The sequence below is a fragment of the Pseudomyrmex gracilis genome, unplaced genomic scaffold (assembly GCF_002006095.1).
Source record: "Pseudomyrmex gracilis isolate BER0280 unplaced genomic scaffold, ASM200609v1 scaffold_194, whole genome shotgun sequence".
Taxonomy (NCBI): domain Eukaryota; kingdom Metazoa; phylum Arthropoda; class Insecta; order Hymenoptera; family Formicidae; genus Pseudomyrmex; species Pseudomyrmex gracilis.
This window is the reverse complement of record NW_018020778.1, coordinates 33,942-47,356: the sequence shown is the minus strand read 5'-3', so window position 1 is coordinate 47,356 and position 13,415 is coordinate 33,942. Positions and strand designations below refer to the sequence as shown.

The 13,415-nt window shown below is 40.1% G+C and overlaps 1 protein-coding gene across 1 annotated transcript in view; it reads left to right on the top strand.

Annotated features, from left to right (window-relative positions):
* The window catches only part of LOC109858239 (E3 ubiquitin-protein ligase MYLIP), a 145,832-nt gene that overhangs the window by 116,884 nt on the left and 15,533 nt on the right, over positions 1–13,415 (top strand). The window contains exon 2 of the mRNA XM_020435310.1: positions 1,184–1,383. Coding sequence (XP_020290899.1) covers positions 1,184–1,383 — 200 coding nt within the window. The remainder of the gene's footprint in view (positions 1–1,183; positions 1,384–13,415) is intronic.

The following is a 13,415-nucleotide window of genomic DNA, read 5'->3' as shown; positions in this document are numbered from 1 at the left end:
GATAATACGAAGCATACGAATAAATGAAAAAATATTGCGTTTAAGTACTTCGAAAATAAATAATTTCTTTGAAAAAAGTGATACAATACGTGTAAAATAACTTACCATAATATTTACGTAAATGCACGCAATTAATAATTAATATATGTAATAAGTCGCAGAGAATGTTGTAATTTACATAATAATATATTGTACATAAATATATGCGTTAAGCTTATATCTCCTGTGAACACATGTATCTTAAGCTGTATAAATATATTGTAAGTGAAAATAGAATATCTTTAAAATACATATACGTCAATAAAATGATTTTAAATATTTTGTGTTGAAAATATTTTATTGAAAAACTCTCTAGCAATAATACCGATGAAATTGATGGATGCAGAAAGAAAGATTTTTCTCAAATGGAATTTAATATCTCTGCAATCCTCGCAATAAGTTGCCTCAACTTTATTGTGTGTGTGTGTGTGTGTGTGTATTCAACTTTTATTACGCTTAAAATCACGATATATTTTCTATATGTGAAAAAAAAATCGCATTTATTTAGAAATATCACAGAGTCATGGTTCTTTGTCAATTCCACGTCAGGCAATGTTTCTGAACGAATAGTTTGAACTCGTCACGTGTATCGCGCCTGATTGCATACAATTTATCGCATTAATCGCGATATTTTTGCAGCTCCGTAATTACGGCTGCGAAAAATTACCGCGCAAGAATGGGAAAAGGTCGGCCGCGTTGGAGGAAAAGCGGATAATGACTCTCCGCTTTTCCGCGGTATCTGTACACGGTTGGATGGTAGCCGCGCGTTTACTTCTGTGTGCGCAGTAACTTTCTGAATTATTGCCGGCGATTTGTTTGGCCGACCTGGACGCCTTGCAACGCGCTTGGCCACTCGGCCGCAAATCGGGAACCTGCGTTTCCGCGCGGCGGATTAATCGGTCGTATTGTCGCGAGCGACCTATTAATTATAAACGCAAAATCGAGAAGATATATAATAGAGAATTAGTTAAAAATTGGTCATTCGAGAACAAGTCGATTTTCGAAAAGCTGCAGAACGCACCTGTGTACGGCATAATCAATAATGCGCTTGCAGTATACGTAGATATTAATTAACATTTAATCGCGATAAAATATAAAATTCATGGAAAAAGAATGTATTTCGAGATCGATTTTCTTTTCGCAGGCTTGCGACTGTCTGGGAGTCAGCAAGGAGTGCGATTACTTCGGGTTGAAGTATCAGAACGCCAAAGGCGAGGAGCTCTGGCTGAATCTGAGAAACCCTATAGAACGGCAAACCGGCGGCGGCGGCGTAGCGCCTCTAAGATTTGCCCTGAGGGTTAAGTTTTGGGTACCACCTCACCTGTTGCTGCAAGAGGCTACCAGGTAAAGAAAATTAATTCTTGTGAACGTTGCGCGATAGTTTTCTCCCTTGAATTATCATGACCGCGACTAAACTTTTATTTTGTTTTTTACGTTTGACGCAAACAATTTGTACGTAAATTACATTTTTGAAAATATCCATTCAGCTGTGTAAATATTGTTATAAAACAAGGTTTTGTATAACGTCAATATATTTTATACTTATCAAAGATAAGGAAGCTATCGGAACCGTTTTTCTGTCTATATAAACAAATCCATGTGTACTGTGAAGTACGCGTTTTGGAGTTGAATCTATCGCATCTATTGTTGCTTCCTTTCCGCGTTACCGATTGGTTGGTTGGTTGATCGAGTCGAGTCGAGTCGAACTGAATCGGTAAGATCGAGAGACTAAATAATGACAGAAAAGCGATTTTGAGACAGTTCGTCATATACGTGGAGAAAATTAAAAACGTGACTAAAGTAAAGTCACGTGACAGAAAAGAGTAGAAAAACAACACGTGACTAAAGTAACGTGACTAAAATAACTGTAATTTATATTATATATAACATTTTTTTTAAATAATATTATACATATAATTTATTATATTTATAATATTATACTTTATATTGTATTATATGTATTATATATATACTACAGTAAGGTTACCTCGGCCGCGCGATCTTGACGGGGTCACTGACCTCGGCCGCGCGGCCTGGCGGAGTCACTGACCTCGGTCGCGTGACCGCGGCGAGGTCACTGACCTCGGTCGCGCGACTGCGGTGGAGTCACTAACCTCGGCCGCGCGGCCTTGGCGGGATCATTGACTTTGGTCACTTGATTAAGGTACATATATATATATGTGTGTGTGTATATTATATATAGATATAGAATATTATATATAGTATATATAATGTTCTCTTTTTTACTCTTTTCCCTGTTACGTGACTTTAGTTGCGTGTTGTTTTTCCATTCTCCTCTTTTTCTTTTATTTTTCGAGTTTGATTTTCACGCGTTATTTCTGACATTTCTCATATATATATAGATCATGTGTATTATATGATTTGTAAGACGTGTATACTAGTTGTCATCGCGGTGACAGGTTAAGTTTACTGGCACAACACGTTAAAATAAAAACAATAACGGCGTGCACGTAGCGCGCGTCTGTGTTGTGCTAATAGTAGAAACGCTTGCAAATAAAAACAAACAAGCAGCTTCCTCATTCTCTTGTTCCAAAAAGTAACGGTTTTATGTATCAATAAATAAATATGCGATGAAATAGATTCAATTTATCTTAATAACACGACAAATCGATGAAGCTCTCATTCCGCGTTTGACCCTCCGTTTCGGGATGAGGGATGAAAAAGTTCTATCTAATCTCATAAACTCGATCTCAAGTGTTCAATTCGTTGCCCCTTGGATGTAGTCGATCAAGATCAGGAGATATAGTTTATATACCTTGCGATAAACGACAAATCCTCGTGATTGTTTTGTCGCATCGACACAAAAAACTTATTTTTGGAAAGTAAGATCAAAATATTATCTATTGATAAATCTCAACGAAACTCATCAACTTATGATAATCTCGCAATGAGATTTTTCTGTCATTGGAACGTTCTTAATCCTCAATACAGCTTTTAATCCGAGTGGTCCTCTCTCTCTTCTCCGTCTTTTTCTATGAATTTTCAGTATTGGTAGAAAAAAGTAGTTAGGCCAATCTCACTTTGCTACCGCCGTTGCTTTAATTACAGAACATTTGCATCGTCTTCCAAGCAGTTCTGTCTGTCTATATAGACACTATCAACCAAACTCCTTTTGCGACTTGTATTGATCCTCGAATGTTTATACTGGAAGTTCATTTGAAAACCAGAACGAAGTTTTTTACTCGGCGTAATGCTCATTGCGCGAAACTACGCGCGGAGTCCGTTAATAAAGTACGTGAACGAAAATACGATATTGCTTTTCATGCGGTCTGTAACAACACGTAATAAATCTCACGAGAGGAGGATGAAACTCCCCGACTGTGTTTTAAAATTAGCATCCGGCGCTGTGCAAATGCGAGATGAGAAACTGCCACGGGAAATATACATGGAATCGCGAACGAGTGTTCGGCGGTAGCAACTCGTTTTATTTGAAGTTTCTGATTGGCTCGTTACCGCGACGACGACGCCCGCGTATTCAAAACGGAGTGTCGCGAACTCTCCGCCGCAAGTTGCGCGTATTTCGCGTCCGCGTTTGTAATCCGTTGCGCCGGTGCACTCGTGCGGACGCAACGACGGAGAACGAGAGACACGATGCGAAAACCTTGGTCCGAATTGAAAATCGTTTCTGTAAAAATTCCTCTCTCGGGGAACGAAGCTGGAACGAGGGCGAGAACGAGAGATGAAAAAAAAAGAAAGGGAAAAGCTCGCAAAGCAGAATGAGAGAGAAAGAAAGGAGGGAGGGAGAAAGGGAGAGAGAGAGAGAGAGAAAACGCTTGTGCAATCAGTTGGATTCCTTGGGATCCATGCGATCCATCGATCCTCGAGCGGGCACGTACGAAATTGCATGCTGCCGTGAGAGTACTGATTGCATCGAACGATATTGTGTTGTTGGATGTGTTTTCGCGGGTTCGCACGAAAGTGCGACGAGAGATGCGCGCGTTCCTCTAACGCGGCCGAGATACACGGTAAATAATGTTATGCACGGCGCACCGTTACGACGTCGATGCGATTTATTTTGAATTATTTGTGGCATTTGTATCGAAGACGTATCAGAGGCGGCGCCGCTCCCCGCTACGTGACGTTTCGTAGTCCGTATGCACATACATTGGCCGCAATGCAATCGACGCCGCGCGAAATTGGATCGCGCCGCTGAACCGAGGAATATTTTAAGTTTATATCGAATTCTCTTATCATAAATGTCGCCACCGGGCGGATGTACGTCATACGTTCGCGACAGCGAAAGATTTATACTTTCCGAACCGGTGTATTTAATTTTGTGATAAGTAGATTTTAATTTCGTGGTGTGTATGTGTATATAACAAAAATTGATTATATTATTGGATAATATACACACAAATCGCGATATTTGAACTTGCATGTCGCATTCCTTGTCTCTATGATTCAGCTGCGAAGAGCGATAAAGGGTGAGATGCGCTTTTCGCACGGGAGAACACTTGCAATTCCTCGGGAAATTCTCACGAAGAGAGTGTTACGAAGAGAAGAAAAAAAATCTCCACATTCCCGCGCGCGCGACAACCGCTCTCACGTCGGAAGTTTCCGGTGAATCGATGCAATTAAACGCAGTCCGAGTCGCTTGTAACTAATAGCGGCGCGCGAGCCGCAGATTTCAACGGATCGAAACGTAATTCCAATTTAATCGCGGTCGCTCGAATTACCACGCGCGGGAGCTAAATGCGCGAAGAGTAATGCGTCTGGCGTGCGAATTAATTCGTCGCCGAAGTACAGCGACGATGTAATTGTGCCAGCTGACGCGACGATTTCTCTAGTGTCCGCGTTCGACAACGTGTATTCGTCAGGTTTACAACGTGTATTCTTTTTCTCCTTTAACGTATCGTGAAATAGACGTGTTCGAATAAATTTCGCAAAATTTTCGTGGAAAGAGGACGAACGTTTTCCTCTTAATTAACTCCAAATTTCGTCCGTGAATCCACAGATGAGAGATTAAGTGGAACTTGCACGAAATATAAGAACGGAACTTTTTAATTAGAAAGTTAGGCTTTTGCTCTCAAGCATGTGCTCGCGCTGAGTTTCAGCACATAGCGAATGGCTTTAGCGGCATTGCGCCATAGCCCGATTACGGGCTCGTCAAAAAAGCCGATTTCACAAGCTTCTCTCTCTCTCTCTCTCGAAACTGCGACGCAATATCCTCTTAATCCTCGGCGCTTCCACCACCTATCTTTCTCCGCGCCGACATGTGTCCTTTGATGTGCCGCCGTGTTGTCGGCTGAGTTAAATCCAACCAACTGGGAGATTCATTTTTCGCGGATTAACATGCAAACTCGTTTTTTGTCATTCAATGTCCACAACATCATTGCTACTTAATTATTCTCGTATAATATTCATACGTTATCTTAATTACGTAGCGCGCTTTCAACGCCGTTAATTTCTCTTCGAATTAATTTTACTAAAATTATAATCCCGTCATGTCACGCTCGCGTTCGTCGCTCCAACTCGGCTATCTCGAGAATCGCGCGTGTGTGCATGTATGTATGTCACATATATACAACATATATAATACGTGTACAGTCAGTGGCAAAGGGGACGTGAAAAAGGTTTGTCTAGGGGAGCAGCCACATAAGATACCGCAAAATTAATCTCACGTAGGTTAGATTTAATTACGTTACACTGCATCATTCACACAACGGGTCTGTCCGAGAAAGGGACGGGAGATAAGGGTTGAGGGAGGAGGAGTGCTATCAAGGTTTTGCATGCGTTGCGCGGAGATATTCTGAGAGAGAGAGTGTGTGTGTGTGTGTGTGTGTGTGTATGACATCGAGTCACATTAGGTATGTACATTTATATCGAGCAAAATCTCGTTACTTGCGCGGTCACACTATCGTTACTCGGTCAGACAGCTTGTAAATGACATCCATAATTATCTGCGGTGCGATTTTTCTGCCAAAAAGTAGACATTGTCCGATAAGTTGGAACTAACGCGATATGTGGTTCTCTTCTTCGACGAGCATCAATGCGCAAAGGCATTTGTAAATAAATCATTGCGAAAGACGAATCGTCGAATAATTTATTTTTTTGTTTTTAAAAAAACGTTGCGCGCTTTATCATCATATTTCATCATAGCGATATAAATCACCGAGAATCTCGTCAATTATTTCGCGCCATCGATTTTACCTATGATTTATTGGCGTACATTTTTATCCGCTCAAAAAACACAATTCTCCGATCGCAAATTCGGACTCTTGTCCAACGTAGAAACTTCACGCCGGCGGCGCCTGTACCGTGTTTGATTTATCGACGATCTACATTTCGTTCGCAACGACGTCACGACTTTCCTGTCACATTTCGCTCGTAAATTTCGAAAGGATGTACGCGCGGCGCAAAGTTATGTCTCGTTATTATCGTACGGCGAAACAATGATGATTAATAATATTATTTCAGAGCGTTGAAATTGTTACGTCAGTGTTTTACAATACGGTATTACGACGAAAATTGTGACAACGCAATTAATTTTGCGTAATAATTAATACATTTGAGTTGAAAACGCTGTTAGAGTTTACGATTATTATATTTCGCAATTAAGTAGAAGAAAGAGCGAAACTCCATCGATCTCTCTCGCGTTAATTCGCTTTTGCACTTTCGGATTAACGAAATGTCGCCGCAGGATCGTTCATCATACGTCGCGATACGACGAGGGAGATTGTTGCAGCCATTTCTTCCAACTACGAGAGAAGTCGCGACATTGATAAAGACAAAGTATTTCCGTATCCGAGACGGTCGGAACTCATAGTTATCTGCAGAATTACAACTGCGACTTCTCTCATAAGAATATCACAACGCGAGAGTTGTTTGTCATTTCGCTTTTTCGCGCGTCGTCAGATCTCGAAGATTTGCGTTCAAGGAGCGAAAAAAAAAAACTTGCGAATTACGACGCTCCGTTAATGCTCGTCAAAATGGCGTTTTAATTCAAATATTTACGCAAACGCAGCAGAAAAAGTTTTGACGTGTTTGCTGTAAATAGTCAATTTCAGATCTATTTATTTAGTTACGCGATAACTAAATAAAAAATTATTCTGCATTTTTGCGGTTTATTTTGATATTTTTTATTTCTCTATTTTATTTTTTCTATATTTATCTTCAACTACACACGCGCGTGCAGTACTTCGATTACAAATCACTGCACTAACTCTGTTATAGAATATTTTCTGTTAAAATTTAATTTTAATATCGCAAAATATAACATTGGCAAATACAACTGTAACTAGTCAGACAAATTTATTGATTGTATATCGTGTCTTTGCAAATAAATATTTAAATGTACGCGAAAGTTCATAATGTCGCCACTTCCAAATCAAAGAGTGACAAAAATCTAATGAATTGTTTTTTGCGCTAAAACAGTTTACGTTTTGCAATCAAAACACGCATGTTGCGTCGCAGCGCTAGTCGCCAAAATAAAACAAGAATGCACGTTGCAATCTTGTTTGCGAATATAAAAAAAAAATTCGATAACGCGTAAGCAAAAGCCGCAAACCACTATTTATATCGGTGAAAAAAAAATACCGCTTGTTTTGTTTGAAATTACGTCCACCTCGGTCGAGTCATCAGCGCGTGAAAAAAGGTCACTGGTGTGGCATTCAGACAGACACACACATATCGTATACTACGTGTTATAAATTATAAGTGTTATTTTTCTCTCTCACACAGAGAGAAAGAGAGAGAGATACGGCTTAACTCCGATGAAAAGAAAAATGTCGTCGGCGTGCGATATCAGAACGAGGACGCTACAAAGGAAGAAAGCAGATTTCGAGTTTGTTGCACTCGAGCGAACCGTCTCTTCGGTATGTCACAAGCGTCTGCTGGATGTTTCACAAAGGCGAAGGATTTGCGCACACAAAAAACACATCGAGACCTGTAAATTCTCGTTTTAATCTCTAATTAAAATTTTAAAAAAAAGTGAAAGCTTTGAACTGGAAAATACAACTACAAATTTATCAATGCGAATTGTATTGATAAATAAAATAAAAATTAGCCTGTGTCTGGGCTACAATTTCTCCGTTATGATCTTGTTCCATACGAATTATCTTCTGTGCAAATTCGACCGCGATCTCGAATAACCGAATTTCTCACGAATTGTACCCGTCGGCGATAATATTTGTTGTGATAGCACTCGGTGCGCATAAGAGTAAATATTCAATGAAATTCCGCTTGGTAAACTGAATTTGACAAGGACGAAATAGTCAACCGGTCGAACTAATTCCGGTATTCAGCCATTATTTGATGAATAAGCACCAGTTTCGCAAATCTCCAGCGAATCCAATGCTAATTCCTTACAAGCGGAGAATAGGAATTTCGCGAATTGCAGATTGTCATGAATAAATGATTTCGCGATTAATTGCGCTTTTAGTCGGGAATTGGAAACAAAGTGTCTCGGTTATATATTTCAATCTTACGAGAATAATGTTCTAAGGATACGGACTAAAGTGCGGTTATATTTGCGCTAAGCGGGCGTCGTTAATCTCTCCGAGCGGCCATTGAAGAACGTTAGAAGCCGCGTCGGTTGCAAAAAGGCAAGTAGAAACCGCGCGCGGATCTCTTTCAAAACGTTGCCTGCGCGACCGAGTGTTTTACCGCGAGCTCTCCCGTCCAGCGCGGAAGTTCAGCTTTTTGAACTCGGGGAAGAAAGAAGGGGGAAGATATTTTCTTTTGTCAGCAACCGCCGATCCTTTTGCTGAGCTTGCGGCACGGGGCAAAACTCTGCCGGTAGTTTTCAAAAACATATAAGGGGGACCGAGCTCACCAAGAGGAGGATATAGCGTGCGTTTGGGTAGAGCGTGCATTTGCCGATAAAAATAAATTCGCGACACAAAGCGGCCACGTAGTATCGTGGGGACGGCCTGTGTAAAAAAGTTTCGCCAAAAGACCGGCCAAACAAATATGCACGGTGAAAAGGACAGGATGCTTGTGTGTTACACACGCGGCAGACGCTAAAAGAGCGAAATACCGTAGTGACGTAACAAAGAACGTCGTAGAAAACAGAGGTTGGAATCCGAAAGGATACTGCTGCCTCAGGAATATAAATCAGAATTTAGTACAACGTCGTAAAACATTGAACAGCTAGACAGACAGTGTTGTCTCTCGGTATAATGTCGGAATATTTCTTTATTATTAGATAGTCACTCACTGCTCTATTTTGTATTAAAACCAGATTATTTACGTGGTTACAACAGAAATTGTTTTTATATATCGTTATAAAAGTGTTCCATTAAATCTCTTTCCGTTATTTTTTAATCTCCATTATTTTTTTATCTCTATATTTTAATGTAATAACTAAACTCTCTGCTAACTATATTATTTCCTCGTTTTCGTAATTGAATTCGTTACGACCACATGAAATAATGGCTTTTTCAATTCCCGCAACTGCGCGTGCAAAAGATACGCGTCGTAAATTTTTCTGTTACGAATCGCGCGCGTTTTTACTTTTAAAAGTCACATTCTAATCAGTTGGTGTCTTGAGCTTGAGACTCTCAATTTCCGTGATTTGCATGCGTTTCTCGCCTCGTCATCGACCGCATCTCCGGCTTGCGCCGACGTAAACCGAGGTAAATCTTGAATCGCGTGTTAATGCGTTTACGGAGCGTTGCGCGTGACGATGCGCCGCCGCGGTGCAATGGCGGATGCACTTTCAAGTGCCATCCTGCTCTCGGAAGAGATTTGTCTTCGGCGGCGGTGGTGCCCGAGGTGGCGAAACTCGCAGAAGGCAGCAAGGTTCATTAGCGAGGAAGACATAATTCAGAGTTAGTCGTTTGTAAATCAACCTTGTCGGGTGGCGAGTTAAGGTCTCAAGCATGTGTCGCGCGCACTGCGCTGACAACGAGAATTTAAACAAAAAACGTTATTATACGCCTTGTCGGCGCGAGTTACTTTTTTTTTTTTTTTTTTTTTTTTTTTTTTTTTTTTTTTTTTAAATAAATTGTAGTTTAATTCGGCCGCTGGTGTGTAGTATTACTCATATTAGCGCCTCTTTATGTTCAAATTTATTACCGCGGCGTTTATCAGAATTTCAAATTTCTCATGAATTTTAACAAGCGTGTGCTGCGCGCGTTACGTGAAACGAATATACAAAAACAATTATATAACGTAAAATTGCGAAAGAGAGCTGAAATATTGTATTCGTCACCACCGCACCATCAACGGGATCGGGAGTGCCTCTCCGCGTGCCAACGACAGGAATTTGCATGCAACCTGTAAACGTTATACTTCGCCCTTCAAAGTAAATTTTACGTATAGATAACGTCGCATCGATTACGCGACTGATACGAATCGAACTTTAAGGCAAATAACATTCTCGTTTTACTTCCGGGGTTCCGTTTTCCCGGAGAGTTCGCGGAGTCTCTTTCTCTCGCGTTCTTCCACCGACAGCTGCCTTTGTGCAACTTTCAAGAGACCGAGACGAAGTATCGATCGTTTTCGAAAGTGCGGGTTACACGGCGCGGAGTTCATCGCGCGCGCCATATCGTTTTCCGCGGCAAAAACTGCTTTTCGGGCGGGGTACAAAAGTGGCGAGATAACCGTCGGAGAAATGGGTTTACTGCGCGCCCTCGTCGCCGCTGAGTAGCGGAAGAAAGTCGAGGAGAATATTCCGCGTGTCTTTCCGATCCTCTCAACACACCGACGATGTCGGCTGGTTCTTTTTCGCGACAGTTAGGCCTCCTCCCTCTTCCCCGTACAGATAGCTCGCGTTCAGAAGTGATGTGATCGAGAGAAAACTCGGATGAAAATACGCGTCGCTTTTTTTACAACGTGGCGGCATATAATTTTACGCGCTCACGTGGAATATAATCATCATTCGCAAAAAAAATGCAGACGCTTTATTTTATGGGACGTTTCTATTTAACGAGTTGCTTTTTCCAAAGCGTTACTTTTGCGAAAAGCTGCATTTTTATTAGTGGCAGCGCTTTGATTTTTATACAATATTTTGGTCTAGTTTTTTCTCGCAACATTTGCGCGCCGCGCTAATCTCGCTCGCGCGCGTCATAGAAAACTTTGTTGGCGATTTAGGTCGGAACGAAAAAGAACGACGTGCACGTAAGTCCGTCCGTATATCTCCACGTCGGGTGGAAGTTGTGTGTCGGAAGCATAAACCAACAATTTTCGAGGTGCGCGGACGCACGCGGGCACCCATCGCCTCTCGCACAACTCTCTCTGTGACAACTCCGGCAAATCTCTACGTCAGGTGCCACAAGGCGGATTTAAGTGCATAATTCATTGTTATACCGTAACGTAGCGCGCGCCCAAGTGAACGCAATGCACTCTCGCAAACGGAGAAACTTCGCAAAATATAATTGAAACGACGTAAAGTGGTTTGATAAATCTGCCCCGCTGGTCTCTCTTTCCCTAACTCTTTCTCTCTGTTTTGTAAATGCGTCGTGTTATTTCCCTTATTCTTGATTGATATGAAGTTTAAATTTTACATCTTAGATTATATATAACTCACTTTCTAAAAAACTGCGTGTGCACATAAAATGATTAAAAAATATTTTGCAAATACACCGTTTCATTATTTTATAACCGATTTTGCCTCAGGGGAAACTGATTTGTGCGGTTTATTTTCATATTCTTCTACTTTTTGATATTAAATTGTGAAATAACTAACGAAACTTGTTAAAACCAATACAGTTTAAATTAAACAAAGAACAAATTAATATTTCTCGGAAGTTTAAACTATGTAAAAACACATGTTTCATTTATTGATCGAGAATAAAAAACACTTGACGTATAATCAAGAAACAATTGACATAAAATTAATTAAATCGCGAGTTTGTTTGTTTTTAATTGTCTAAACTCTAAACTTTTGCAACGTAGGTTCTTTAGAAAATTGGAATGTATTGTAATGCACTATACTGTGACGATGGTCACTGAATTAATTTCAAATACGTTTTTCGAATGTGTTCGTTTTCGTGGAATTAATATCGTTTTCCGGGAAATAACTAAACTACGGCAATTACCTACGCGTTTTATTCTCCGATGCGTAGCTTAGTGCCGTACTTATTATTTTAATGGCGGCGAACGGAATACGCGGCGCCGCAAAACAAGGAAATTTGCAGGAAAATTACGATTGTGAAGCTACTCGAGATATAAGTAATTCATTGTTATTGCAGCGGCAACAACATGTTCGGATTGAGCTCAGCTCGAAGAGAGAAGCCCGTCTGACACGGGGTGAATCTCGAATCGCACTTTGAATCGCGAAACAAGGAAGGGGTTGAAATACTAGTTCTAGTAATGGTTTGTAAACTTACAGCTTGATGAACCAAATCCGTGAGCAAGGACATTGAATCTCTTCGTGTCGTTGGGCGTTTCTCGTTCGTCTATCTTGTCACTTTCCTGAAAATTTAACCTTAAAGTTAGTCAAAAGCCGAGAGAGAGAAAGCGTTATTTATTTTGCGCTTCCGGGGCAAGTTCCCTAAAGCGCACCAAAATAATTACAAAACAAGAAGAAAAGAAAATAACTAAAATACAAATATGCATTAATGTAACGTAATATAAAATAGTATATATAAAATAAACCGAAAAGAGAGAAAGAGAGAGAGAAAGCGTTATTTATTTTGCGCGCTTCCGGAACGAGTCCCCTAAAGCGCATCAAAATACTTACAAAACAAAAAGAAAAGAAAATAACTAAAATACAAATATGCATTAATGTAACGTAATATAAAATGATATATATAAAATGAAACCGAAAAGAGAGAGAGAGAGAGAGAGAGAGAGAGAGAGAACAGAAGAAAAATTTAAATTTAAAATATTGTCATAACGAGAAATAAAATGCAAAGACAACAGAAGCATTTGTTTTTTCCAACGTAATTTTTAATTTTACTGTCAGAAATTTTATTTTAATTACGCACTCAAATTGCGCGGTACAAAAACAAATATCCCGATGAAACGTTTTGACATGATTTAACCATTCGAAAGTTACAAATAATAAAGTACGATGTAAAATCCGACTTTTTTCAACACTGGATATTCATCTTGGAATTATATTTATTTCATGCATTTTATCACGTACAAAACAAAAATGTGTTAGTGAAATCTGCTACAGCCGAGTGTGTTGTTCGTGTTTCGAGATTTTTTATAATACTGTACTGACTGGAAAATGATGTCCGCTAAAAGTACTCACTCTTTTTTTATGCACTGCGTCATAACATAAATAGCAACGTTATGGTTGCACTAACATTACGATTCTCAATCGAGATTATCATCGAGACAGATGCTTTACATAACTTTTTACATTTCAGTACATGCCAGTTTGAACTATTTCCGGTACTAGAAGCTCTGACGATCAACGGCAAGACACGCCTGCAATTTACTCCCGTTCGTGTTTTACCGTC